The sequence below is a fragment of the Mus caroli genome, chromosome 1, assembly GCF_900094665.2.
Source record: "Mus caroli chromosome 1, CAROLI_EIJ_v1.1, whole genome shotgun sequence".
Classification (NCBI taxonomy): Eukaryota; Metazoa; Chordata; class Mammalia; order Rodentia; family Muridae; genus Mus; species Mus caroli.
Genome location: NC_034570.1, coordinates 98,999,729 through 99,012,406, shown reverse-complemented (window position 1 = coordinate 99,012,406; position 12,678 = coordinate 98,999,729). Strand labels below are relative to the sequence as shown.

General features: G+C 39.5%; 1 protein-coding gene across 1 annotated transcript in view; it reads right to left on the bottom strand.

Moving 5' to 3' along the window:
• Phlpp1 (PH domain and leucine rich repeat protein phosphatase 1) overlaps nt 1–12,678 on the bottom strand; it is a 209,421-nt gene that overhangs the window by 57,960 nt on the left and 138,783 nt on the right. Inside the window, exon 4 of the mRNA XM_021161069.2 lies at nt 10,925–11,091. Coding sequence (XP_021016728.1) covers nt 10,925–11,091 — 167 coding nt within the window. The remainder of the gene's footprint in view (nt 1–10,924; nt 11,092–12,678) is intronic.

The window sequence follows — 12,678 nt, the reverse complement described above, 5'->3', positions numbered from 1 at the left end:
TGTGAGTTCTTTTGTGATTGTGTTACTTCACTCAAGATGATGCCCTCCAGGTCCATCCAATTGCCTAGGAATTTCATAAATTCATTCTTTTTAATAGCTGAGTAGTTGTGCTGGTTAATTTTATGCCAACTTGGCACTAGCTAGAGTCATCAGATAGGAGGGAGCCTCAACTGAGAAAATGTCTCTATAAGACCAGGGTATATGTAATCTTGTAGGGCATTTACTTAATTAGTGATTGACGCAGGGGATGGGGCCAGCCAACCAGAACTAGTAGTACTGGGTTCTACTCCATGGAGAGCAAGCCAATAAAATAAGCAGAACTCCTCCATGGCCACTACATCAGCTCCTGTCTCCAGGTTCTTGTCCTGCTTGAGTTCCTGTCCTGACTTCTCTAGGTGATGAACTATGGATGGGGAAATGTAAGTCAAATCAACCCTTTTCTCTCCAGCTTGCTTTTGGTCATGGTGTTTCATCCAGCAACAGTGACCCTAACTAAGACAATGTCTTTACAAAGTTTTAAATACATTTTTAAACTAAATTTTGAGATAAGTTTTTCTAACTATTCCCCTAAACTAAAGGTATTTAAATCTACAAAAGGGAAGATGGTTAGCTTCTTAAACTGATTAGAAAAGTTAAAACACACTGATTCATGTATACAATGTATCTAGTGTTATTTATAAGACAGAAGGATTTGCAAATCAGGGCAACCACAGATCTATAAGCTTATTTCATTCTGGTTTGCAAAAAAAAACTATTAGGAGCAATATACCCCACAGTATATGAAGTGGAGCCATTTTTATCCAAGGGCTAGAAAGAAAAAAAAGCTATAGTATCAAAGTTGAGAGAAATGAATAAATAAAAAAAACAAACAGTCAAAGCCCTGCCAAATCTTCAGACAACACCCTGCCAGTCTTCATAGACTTTTTCTTCTGGGCTTATTCAACCTATCTACCCTTAAAAATATATTCAAATACACAAAATAGTCATATGAATTTGTACATGCTTAGGAAATAAAGCCAAATCATATGATGATTGTTTCAGACATGATATTAATTAGTCTTTGTTACATGTATGTTAAGTACATTTGTGATGGTAGTTGGTTTTAGCACTTGCTGCACATGACATTAAACACATGGAAGCATTCATGTCCAGCACAAGTTCTCACATGAGCTGTGCCATTTGCCTTAATAGTTCCATCGAAGTGAGCATTATGATATCCAAGGATAGGAAACTATCACTGCTTTACTCAATGAACAAACAGAAAAAAATAAATACTATTCTTTTGAGCCATTATTTCTACCACCAATATTATGACTATGACTACTAGGGCAGAATTCGCATGTTAAACAAGTGCTGGACTAGTGAGCTGTATCCCTAGTGCATTTTCCGTAATCATCCTCGAACATCATTGAGTTCATTAAAAACCATTCTATAGGTGAAATGATTTCCATTTCAGAGCAATAGCTCTCGTTTATGTTGTGGTTTCCCTACTGCAGAACATATTTATTAACTGAAACCTTGGCTTCAATGTTAAGTCATGAAGGAACTGTCTGAAGACAAGCTGTAAACTTAGCTGTAGGCTTAGTCCTCACTCTGTATCTGTTCTGAAAGGCAACATGCTTAAGGAGCTCAGGTGGCCTCAGTGGACAGTTGCCAGGCTGCCAGAACTGAGACCACTCACTGAGTGTGCTTCCAGAGGCAAAGTTGCTTTTATTTGAAGGCTACAGTAACACATGCTCATTTTACTAGAAGCATATAGAGAATGAATTATGAACTTCTACCTCTCTCCAGTTCTGTCCTCTCATAGATAATTTGGTTCACATCCACATCATCTGGGTGTATTGATTTCAGTGTAATTTAAATTTAATACATGGTACAAGTTTTTAAAACAAAAAAAACCTACAGTTGTAAAACAAAACAAACAAGCAAACCTGTAGGTTCCTCTATTTCCCTAAATATTCAGTGTTCAGGTCCTTTCAGTTGCTGCTAATTGACAGACCAAAGATGACAAGCCAGTTTCATCTAACCCTCTCAGTGAAGCAGAGCTGCTTACAAATGGGAGGATATGTACAAAGTGCCTTTCAAAGACATATGCTTTGTCCATTTTTCTACTGGACTTCTAAAAATTCTCTACTCAACAGTCTGAGGAGCCCTGTGAGTCAATTTGCATTTACTAGATGTTGTAAATACTCCCTCTCTGAAGCCATCCTGCCCTTAACTAGTGTGTGCCTTTTGCCACACATTGATTTTTAAGTTTTACCGAATCAAATTTATTATTCTTTCCTAGTTTTTGTTTGTTAAATTTATTTTAATATTTACACTTTCAATTATTTTCATTTTATCTGTTTTTATCTACTTTATCTATTTTATTCTCTACCACATTTATTATTTCATTATTACAATTTTTAGTTAATATACTACCTTATGGCATTTTCATATACATTGTATATTGTAGCTTTCTACTTGTCCTTTTCCCCTGCCGGTGCCCTTCCTCCTCCAAGAGTCCTGTTTTGCTCTCGGAACATCTGTTTTCTCATAGACTGGTGAGAATAGTCTGCTTTCTTTTTAATAGCTAATTACATTTACTATATAAAATCATGTTTTTTAATGCTTCGTTAAAAATCTTCTATACTGGGGGAGAATAAGAGAAATATGGCCCTGCTTAAACACAACAGAGAAGCATGGGTAACAATAGCTAGTTTGTGCTTTCTGTTTTCTAAGACTGCTTCCCAAACCATGCTGCACTGCTGTCTGAGAGTCCAGTTTTAGCTGGTAAAACATTTGAGTTTTACATACAGTAAAGTTTCTCTTTAGAAAGACTAAGCTTAGGAGAGAAGGAAAGCCCTCTTTATAGAGTTTCATTATATTAAACTTTAAGGAACAATAGGTGAGCAAATGAACGAGAGAATTCAATCACCTTGACTTACCTTCCGTGTACCCTTCAGCCTGAAGCTCTTGCCCCTGGGTGCTCTAATTGGGAACTCAATCCTATAGCACATCAGGTGTGACACAAACAGCCTACAAGCACTCTAACAGGTGAGGAGTAGAGTACTTTGCATGGTAGAGGCTCTTGCCCCTGCATGCAGAAGGAATAATAGAAAATACCTTTTACACACATGGTCCTCTTGGGGCTATCTGTGTTTGTTATCTGAAAAACCCATGGCTCCCAGACCAGCCTCAGCATCTCTGGGAACACCCATCCCTCAGAAGGCACCTTGGCTCCCAGGGCCAGCCTCAGCATCTCTAGGAACACCCATACCTCAGAAGGTATGACTCATTTTCTGGCTCTCATTTGTCCTCACAAATCTACTCCCCTGGAACTGAACTTTCATCTCTTCCCAATTTCTTGGCAAATGTCTGCCCTTTACAACTTCTGAGATGGCTCCACACTGATTTATGCACAGCCTGCACCAAGACCTGAGCAATCCACCAGCCTCAGTCCAGAACGTATCTGCTTCTCTTCTGAGGCTCAGAAGTACACAAAAGCAAATGTGGCTTACAACCAGCTTCTCAACATTTGAGCTAAAACAAACAGAAACCACCCTATCTGAATTCTCAGCACCATAAATGACTCTTGGAGTCAGTAAAATACACATAACACCTTCTCATATGACTAGAAAACAAAAATAAACAGTTTAATATTTCACTTAGCTTAAAATTTAAATTTGCTCCTACAAAAAGATCTGCTCAAAACCTGGATATAAGAATTGCTACTGACATTAAAACCCAGAATAAGGTAACTTAGCTCAAGTAGGACAGCATGGTCTGCACCTGCTAGGTCAGGGATCAATCCCCAGGTTCGGAAGCTCACAAACATTAGTTTTCTGAAGTAACAAAAGAAAAATAAAAAACACCCGATGTTGGAAATGGAGATGCTGCTGTTATGGCAAATTAAAACATTTCCTAAAAGGACAAATCTGTATTTAAAGCCTTCTTTAATATTACTCAAACAGAAGAATATCTACTGATCAGATCCTGCATCTAAGACTCTACCCTAGGTTAACTCTATATACAAGGTAAAGAATACAGCTCAAAGGACAGTGGCAAAGAGTATGCAGGAGTAAGTTCCTATGAGTCCAGTGAGTTCGTTATATAGCAAACCACTCCAGGTACAGCAAAGTGGCTTTGAGGGTAAAGGACCTTGCTGTAGAAGCCTGGAGACCTGACTTTGACCCCTGGAGTCCATGTAAAGGTAGAAGAAAAAACTACTCTTAATAGTTTCCTGTGATATCTCCATGTGAGCCATGATAGATACCCTCCCTAAGATATACACCCTCCCTAAGATATACACCCTCCCTAAGAATAACAGACTAAATGAAATCACAGGATAGTCAATATGCGAATAAACAGTCAGTGGATTTCTAAGTATGCCATCTTTTTCTTTCTCTTCTCTTCTTTTCTTTTTATATAAACTGGCAACATACGAATCAAAAGGAGAACCAAGAAAGAAGTACGTTGCCATGTTATACTTTAAAATCTCTTAGGACACTGCTGCTTTGTCCACTATCACATTCTTTCTCTGTTCTTCTTTTAATCAACCAATTTGCCCATCAGTATATTTAATTCTCAATATTATTCAGGAGAGGTTTCATGTCACCTACTATTACACAGGTGGGACAAGTAACAGTGTTGGAAGATTTCTATTCAAGACAGAAAGCAATCACCATTTAACCTTGCAACAAAACGAGGTAAAGTGTGCTTGGTTACAAGCCCGCTGACTCATGCAAGAATATACAAGAGCTAGAGACCCACATCAAAGCATCATATGCTCTGAGGAACAGAAAATGAGCAGGAGCAAAAGCCACAGAGAATAGCTAAAGTCACAGGAGCATTCTATGGGAGAGGAGTGGTGGGAGCTCCCTCTCACAACCACACTAAGCATGTCTCACAGTGAAATAAGAACATTCCAACACTCAAAGATCACGAAGGATAGCTACCAAGGCTAGGCCCCGAAGCATCCTTCACTGAACATGTACTGGAGCACACAGATGTGAAAGGAGACAGGGCTTTTACTCCCCAGGAACTTGGATTGTTTGGGGGAAGAGCTGCAGTCATCTGAAGTAGAAGGGAGGAAGTTAGTGGATGCTCACAGGGGCTCTCCTCTTACTGAAGAGTATGACACGCAGTTAGTGACTAAAGAGAGAACAGTACAATAGACTCCTGGCTCTGGGACTCTCCAGTCTAACTGAAGCCTGAGATAACAGAAGAGGCTCCAGTCACCCCAGTAAATACCACTGTGAGCCTAGTTTGAGTGTTCCATGTACCTTATTTTGAGAAGCAACTGATTTACAGGCTATAAACTACAGGGTATGCTTGGGATAGACTAAGCAGGTTAAATTCACATAGCACACGAACGCCTATGGTGGTAAGGGCTGCTTAATGCCTAGCCACAGAGCATCTCAACAGAAAGACAGTAGTGTTTACCTAGAAAAACTTCAGACTAAATCAACAAAATCCCAGGATGCATGCTTCATATTTATCACAAAAAGTCACACCTTCCCTGCCTGTCATCCCTTTCATGGTAGGAGAGGGTTAAAATTAGGACATAAGCAAAGTTATGCTTTTTTTTTTTTTTTAGTTGTTTTGTGTATTGTTCATAAGTCCAAACACCCACAGAAAGAGAGGGTGTATCCTGCTTTTTACACAGGCCACTGTGGATACCCTGCTGGGCAAGTGTCATCATAGAAACCTCCCATTCAAAGCTCCATCTGAATGGCATATGGTTAACAGCATCAAAATTAGTCACTTGGGAAACAAACAAACTCTCCTAGGACTTTTGCTTACAAAACTCACACAAGTGCTGTGCGAACATTGGGAGTTAGATGTGTCTGTGTGACATGAGAAGTGCAGACAAAGAGGCTGTCTTCTCCAGCAGTGTGCTTACACTGGCCACCAAAAAGACACATTTCACAAGCCATCAGTAATGATGCTAAGGATGCCCCCGTCCCAAGTCACAAAGACATTCATTACCCAGTGCCATAAAATAGAGCATCTGCTGGCCATCCTTGTCACCTAGGAGCTAGGCAATGAGTAGCTGATTGCCACTTAGAATAGCAAATACCTCCAAACACTGTGTAGTACTAGACTATTATAATTTGGGTAATAACTTGGAGAATACACCAAAGACCTTAATAAAAACAACAAGAAAATGGAGTTGAGCAGAATAAAAAGGCTAAATTAGAATCTACCAGAAGTTTTTAAAATCACTATTATCCCCCACATATTATCTATAAATGGGATGAATATTAAAAAGCATCTTAGCTGACTTCAAGAGGTAATTCGGACAAAATTAACACAGACTGAGTAATAAAAATCTTTTGTTTGCCTTTGAGTTCCTTTTTAGAAAGTGCTGTCTGAGAAAAAACCAAACAGGCCATGATTGTCAGAGCTCAGGAAGTAGAGAAAGCTGAAAGGGAGTCTAAGCCCTAAGCCATCTCAAGGTTTTCCTTTGATCCAGAGCTCAGGGGGAAAATGGGAAGTCTCTGAAATAGAAAGTGCCCCAAGAGGATTCCCACTGCACTGCAAAGCTCAGGTGTACAAGAACCTGAAGTGTGCTAACAGCTAACTGGAGAGGGAGTCCATACATTCTGTGAAATTCCTGAATCATCTGGCAAACCTCAAACTCAGTGCTGGAAATCTCAGTTCCACCCACAGCACTTTGCACCGGCTACCTTCTTCCTTTACATGGACAACCCCTCTCTTCAGTGATTATCTCCAATCTTTATCACCTATCTTCACATGTAAGAGTGCATCCCACAAGGCTGGAGTGTCCTAAGTACTGCACAGGTTGTCTGGCAGATGAGCTGCAAAACCATCAGCAGGTCACTTCTTGTTCCAGTTTGCTAAGAGCACTCTCACCACTAAAATGAGTTTCCAGAAATTACTCATAAAATAAAAATTGTATTGCTTCTTAAACAAAGCCTAAGAATGTTAAAGTGTGGCAAGCATAAATAATTTGATAACTTCCTATTACTGGAATGTAAAAAGTGCCCGAAAGACAAGGCAGGAAATAGGGTCATGTGTTTCCCATTCCATGTGGACCAAAATACAGATTGAAGACTTTTAAAGAAAGGGATCTGAACTGCAGACAGAAATGGGAGTTTGTTCTCATCTCTCCACGTTTACTGTTATATCGCACCGTGATTGTGCACGAAGCTTTGGGGGCTCTCCCAGCACATTCCGCACTCTCTCCTTGTCAGTGAACGCCAATTTCACATCTACTGGTAACTCAGTTCACTGCTTCCTTTTAAGTCTTCCAAGTCTTAAATTCATTCCTTCCACCCAAAAGAAACATTCACCTTGTTTTAGGTGATACCAAGCTTGTTTATACCTCACCCACTCTAACATACACACCTAAGGTTCACTAAAATTGATCTTCAGGCATCACATCATATGATCAACCAAAAGGCATCTTACGAGACTTATGACCTATCCCTTAAGAGCCATATATGAATGCCACTGCTCAAAGCTCTTTGCAAACCTTCATCTATAAGTCTTAGGTTCACCTTCTGTTCTCTTTGGTGATGGAGAAACCAAGAACTGGACTGAAGCACACCATCCTTGTGTCTGTCCTTCTCCACCCTCAATTCAGCTCTAGGCTAAATAGGAAGGGGAAACAGAATAAAAGCAAAGACATTCCACCTCTATGGTCAAGAAATTTACACACAGAGTCAATTTAGAAATTTTCTAATGTTCATTACAGAGGTATAACAAGCAAGGAAGCATAAGCAATGTTTATAAATCAAAGTGGGAAATGAGCACATGGAATTGGACAAAACCAAACTCTACAAGACATCTTTGGAAATATGCTTTCAAGGACAGGCAGGACAGACACCAGGCTGGCCTGGGAGTGGTAAAGGCAGCAGGGCACCTCTCAAGGCAGTGACAAGAGAGTGAACAGTATTTCAGAGACTGGCAGTGAGTTTTGCTTTGCTTTGCTCTCTCCCCTCCCCCTCCTTTAGAAAAAAAAAACATTATGGGGGCTGGAGAGATGGCTCAGTTGTTTAGAGTACCACTGGGTACTCTTCAAGAGGACCAGGGTTCAATTCCCAGCACCCACATGGCTGCTTACAACTGTAGGTAACTCTAGTTCCAGAGGATCCAATATCCTCACACAGATACGCATGCAGGCAAAACACCAATGTACATAAAACAAAAAAGAAAAAGAAAAAAAATCACGCTGTTCATTTTTTTTAAATGAAAAACTTGTTTTCTCTTTTTCCTACTACCGATTCTTGGTTATGAATCTCCGTGTCATGTTTCCTGAGTGGTCTCATTATGCAGTTTTGTTTTTCTTTTCTTTTTCATCAAACCTTCAACCAAAGAGAAATGACGAATTACCAGTTTCACTTCTTTCTACAAGTTGCCGCAAAAACCTGTTACAAAGAAGTGCGTATGAATAACAAGAAGTGGTGACTAAAAGCAGGTCCCACTACATTCTCTCATGTGCTCACTCACAATGTATTTAATGGTCTCCCTCACAATGGTAACCATTTCTGGGGGACCTGATTTGCACCTGATTTGCACCTTCTAGGAATCTGAGCCCAAAGTGGATAAACAAAACAAAGAGTAAGTGACAAAGGTCATGAGGTCAAATGTCTCCTTAGGAGAGAGTTATACTGTAGGTCTCTAAACAAAGATTAAAGGTAACCAAATGCACAAAGGTTAAGGTTATAGCACTACTTCTATGCTTTAAAAAAAAGTCCTTTACAAACTGTTTCCTAGGATTCTGTAAAACTGTCAGGGAGTAAATACTCACACTCAAAGAAGAGCAACAAACAACAATAACAAATCACTACTGAGAGAAATGTTGACCAGATATCTGATGTTACACTTGTCTTCTTATGTGTGCATGTTTTCAGTGTTATTTACAGTAGGAATAATTCATTAATAATCATACATGAACTTCATGTCACTTATAATACAAATGTCTAATGATAATAAACACTGAAAAAAATAACAAAATGACACGAATAAATTGAAATCTTTTGGAAGTAGCCAAATATTACTGGCCTCAGTTCCTACAGGTGTGGATCAAGTCTGGAAGTAAGCATGGTTCCCATGTGCAATGCACAATGAACTGTAGAGAGACACATGGGAGTTACAGGACAGGGAGAGCCAGAAGGACTAGGAGGTGCCCTATCTTCTCTGTGGCCTGCCTCCAAGAGGGAGGAACTTTTTTTATGAGTCAGCACAGTACCTGACTCTCTCAAGACTGTGTGTGTACTTTTCAGAATATCTCCAGGCTCAATGAAGCACAGGGAGAGACTGGAGGTGGATTCAGCTCTTTCTGTTGCTGTCACCTTTTATATGGTAATTTCTAGAACTTTCTCCCCAGTTTCTGACTCTCCTGCCACAATTTCCTGGAGAACTATAGTCCCAAAAGTCTTTCCTGGGTACAAAACTGTGACAATCAATCACCTTCTATAATTATGCCCATGTAGACTAGGAACCACAAGACTCTGCCGATCTTCCGTATTGTGGGAGGAGGCTTTAGTTTTGTAAGCCTAGGAGTTGCCTGGAATTCCTGAGTCATTGGGAGTTTAGTTTGAAATCATTAGACATCCCAGAAGAAACAAATCCCACAAGATTATAATGTATAGTTTAAGTAAGAGCAACATGATTAAGCTAGCCAGCAATCCTGGAGAAGATGAGAGCAAAACAAGCCATGGTTATATTGGCTTCGGGAAAATCATGTTCACAGGTTGCTTTCAGGAGTATGATTCCCTTGTGTTGTTAAAAAAAAAAAAAAAAAAAAAAGGCATTCTGGTCTAGTACTATTATTCTGCTAAATGGACATAGTAATTAACTGCTCCCTAAGTTCTTATCACTATAAACACAAGATAACTCAGCAGTTCTTTTTTGTAGTGGATGACGTTAACACAGAGACCCACTCTGGCCAACATGCAGAGGAAAAGAGCACTCAGCTATAAATGGGTAATCTACATCACAGTCCTTGCACTGAGGCTCAAAGATCATCAAAGAATACAAGGTGGAAAGATTACAAGAGCCAGAGCAAGTGGACACCTGCAGAAAACTACTATTTAAGATGGCAGTACGGTTGTACACAAATGGAAAAAAATGCTGCAATGACACTGAGAAACAGACACTCTAACTGTGAAGTTAACTGTTAAAAACACTGTCTTGTTAACAGTAAAACGTAATGGGATTCTTCTTTCTGGGTATTAAAAATCAGACCTAAAATCCCAATGGCTGATCAGCATAGCTTTCTAAGCACATTGGCCACTGAAGGGATGCACTACTCTCTGCTCCTTGAACATAACTGCCTCCTCCTCAGTACAGTCTCTACATGCATAGTCACAAAAGGCTGCATATCCCACAGAATCATGCTTGGTCACTGCTTCAAAGTGGGAAAGGAAGGAACAAGGCGACCTCTCAGATCCTCTTGAGATACTCCTAGACATAATGAGGCAGATTCTCCTAGCTGATACATATGACTCAAGTCCAACATACTGACATCTAGATGCCATAGAGTTTTGGACTTAAACCTTGGTTCTTATGTCTTGGTTCAAAGACGTGTGTTTTCATGAGGAAAAACTGATCCATAAATTTCAAATCAAGTAATTTATTCTGAATAGACCCTTGAGCTTAGAAGAAACACACTAAATACCATGAAACTTTCAGTCTCTTTGCAGATAATGTAGGGAATAAAGTTCATTTTTAAAAGAACTGCTCTTATGTAAATCTACCCAATGGATAACTACAGGCCATAATTTTAAAGGCAAGAAAAATTTTTGGAATGCTAGCTGATACTGTTCTCACTATAAAGCAAAGCCATGTTATATTGCCTTCTGAAGAGAAAAATGTATATACACTATCCCTGTCAAAATAGTGAAGATGCCATTCCCAACTGGTCTGGTTTCCCCATCCCTTCCAAGAGATTCTAGTGCTTGTGCAGGCTTACCTTTGCAGTTCACCAAGTCCTCGGGCAGCTGGGAGGGTGGGGGTTTGCCTTAGGAAGTTCTGTTTTAAATTGAGATGAGTAAGGTCTTGGCTGTAAAAGAGGTTGGCAGGCAGATGTTCAAGGCTACAACAGGAGAGGTCTACTGAGCTTATACGTTGTGATGCAACCTGGAGAAAAAAAAAGAATACATTTAATTAATTGTTTACACATAGAAATGAGACGTTCCCTTTTGGGAACTCAGGAACAGCATGAAAGTCCAAATACAAAGAGATGAAGTATATATACACTTGGCACAAAACAGCCTGCTACTGTAAAAACTGCATAAGAGCATGCCTAAAGTAACCCAGCACAGGGCTCTGAAGACCTTTTAGGTTTACTGATGTCACTAGTCTCTCCTACAGGTGGTTTTAATCAAATCAAATCAAAACAAAACAAAACAAAAACAAGTAAGAGAATTATGAACAAACTGACACAAGAGTTTAAAGGAAATACACAACCATGCACTAGACAGGAAGACAGATGTGGTGTGTGCTGATTTCAGTGAGATAACTACACATTGATTGTGCTTTGCCTCATGGAGATGCTTTGCACAAAACAAAAAATCTATCTAAATGATTATCCATATATCCACTGCCCTCCTCGTTAAATAATTCCTACCAAGACCAGGATCCTAGGGCTACAAACCCAGATGCAGGCTGCAGAAACAAAGTGCACTGGGTAAGCTCAAATGTTCTTCAGGAATTACAAGGTCCATTTATAATGAAAGTGAAGAGATTTAGCCCACTTCAAATATCTTGGCTCTGTCTGATAGCAGATGTTGTAACATCATAGTTCTAAGCCTTTGCCTAACTTAGTTCTACTTTGCAAAAAAAAAAAAAAAGAATAAATGAAGGAAGGAAGATTTTACATTTTATCCTTGATTAACCTGATGTACTTTACTGTTACCAAATTCCAGCTTTTTCCCCTAACCCAGAAGAGGCAGAACAGAGACCTGGGAATGTGGCTCTAGGCCCAGAGGGCACAGATTCTATCTAAGCGCCACAACCTCATCACTGAGCTAAGATAAACAGACAGATCATTGATCTCTTCTGAGACTTGGTTTTCATGTCTATGTAGCAGTATTAAAATGGCACCTAGTCCTACCTTCATAGCTCAGAAAAACCATCAATAAATGCTGCTATTAATTTTATTTCTGTTGCTACAAAATAGAATTACTCGTAGTTTATATTGATTAATTCCCAAATTTATGTATATTTATTAGAAGTAAATTTGCATAAAACATTCTGCTGAGGTCATACTTGAATTCACAATAAATTACATTGTACATATGAAGCAGAAAGATGCTGTTTACAAAGGCTCAGATACAGAAGGTCTGAGTTGGCATTTCAGCAATCTCAGCTTTCCTTGAATTTACACCATTAAAAAAGAAAACTCCAAAGACAGCCAAATTCCTGATGTAAACCAAAAAGATTTAGAGCTTGTAGGGACGGAATACTTTTTCTTGTTCACTGAAACAACCACACTGAGTACTCACTATGACCTCCGATGCTGGGCAGAAAAGAGGGTCTACGGCCCACCTCTCAAGTCCTTCAGCCACCTACACCAGTTTGCCTCTGGCCTACCTAGCACACTGTTCCCTTGGAGACTACTTAGAAGAGAACAAGTTTTATTTTAACAGAAGTCTAACACTGCTCCCTTTGGACAAAGAGAAAATGATTAAACGTCAAGTTGTCCTTGCTCCATTCCTCATTCTA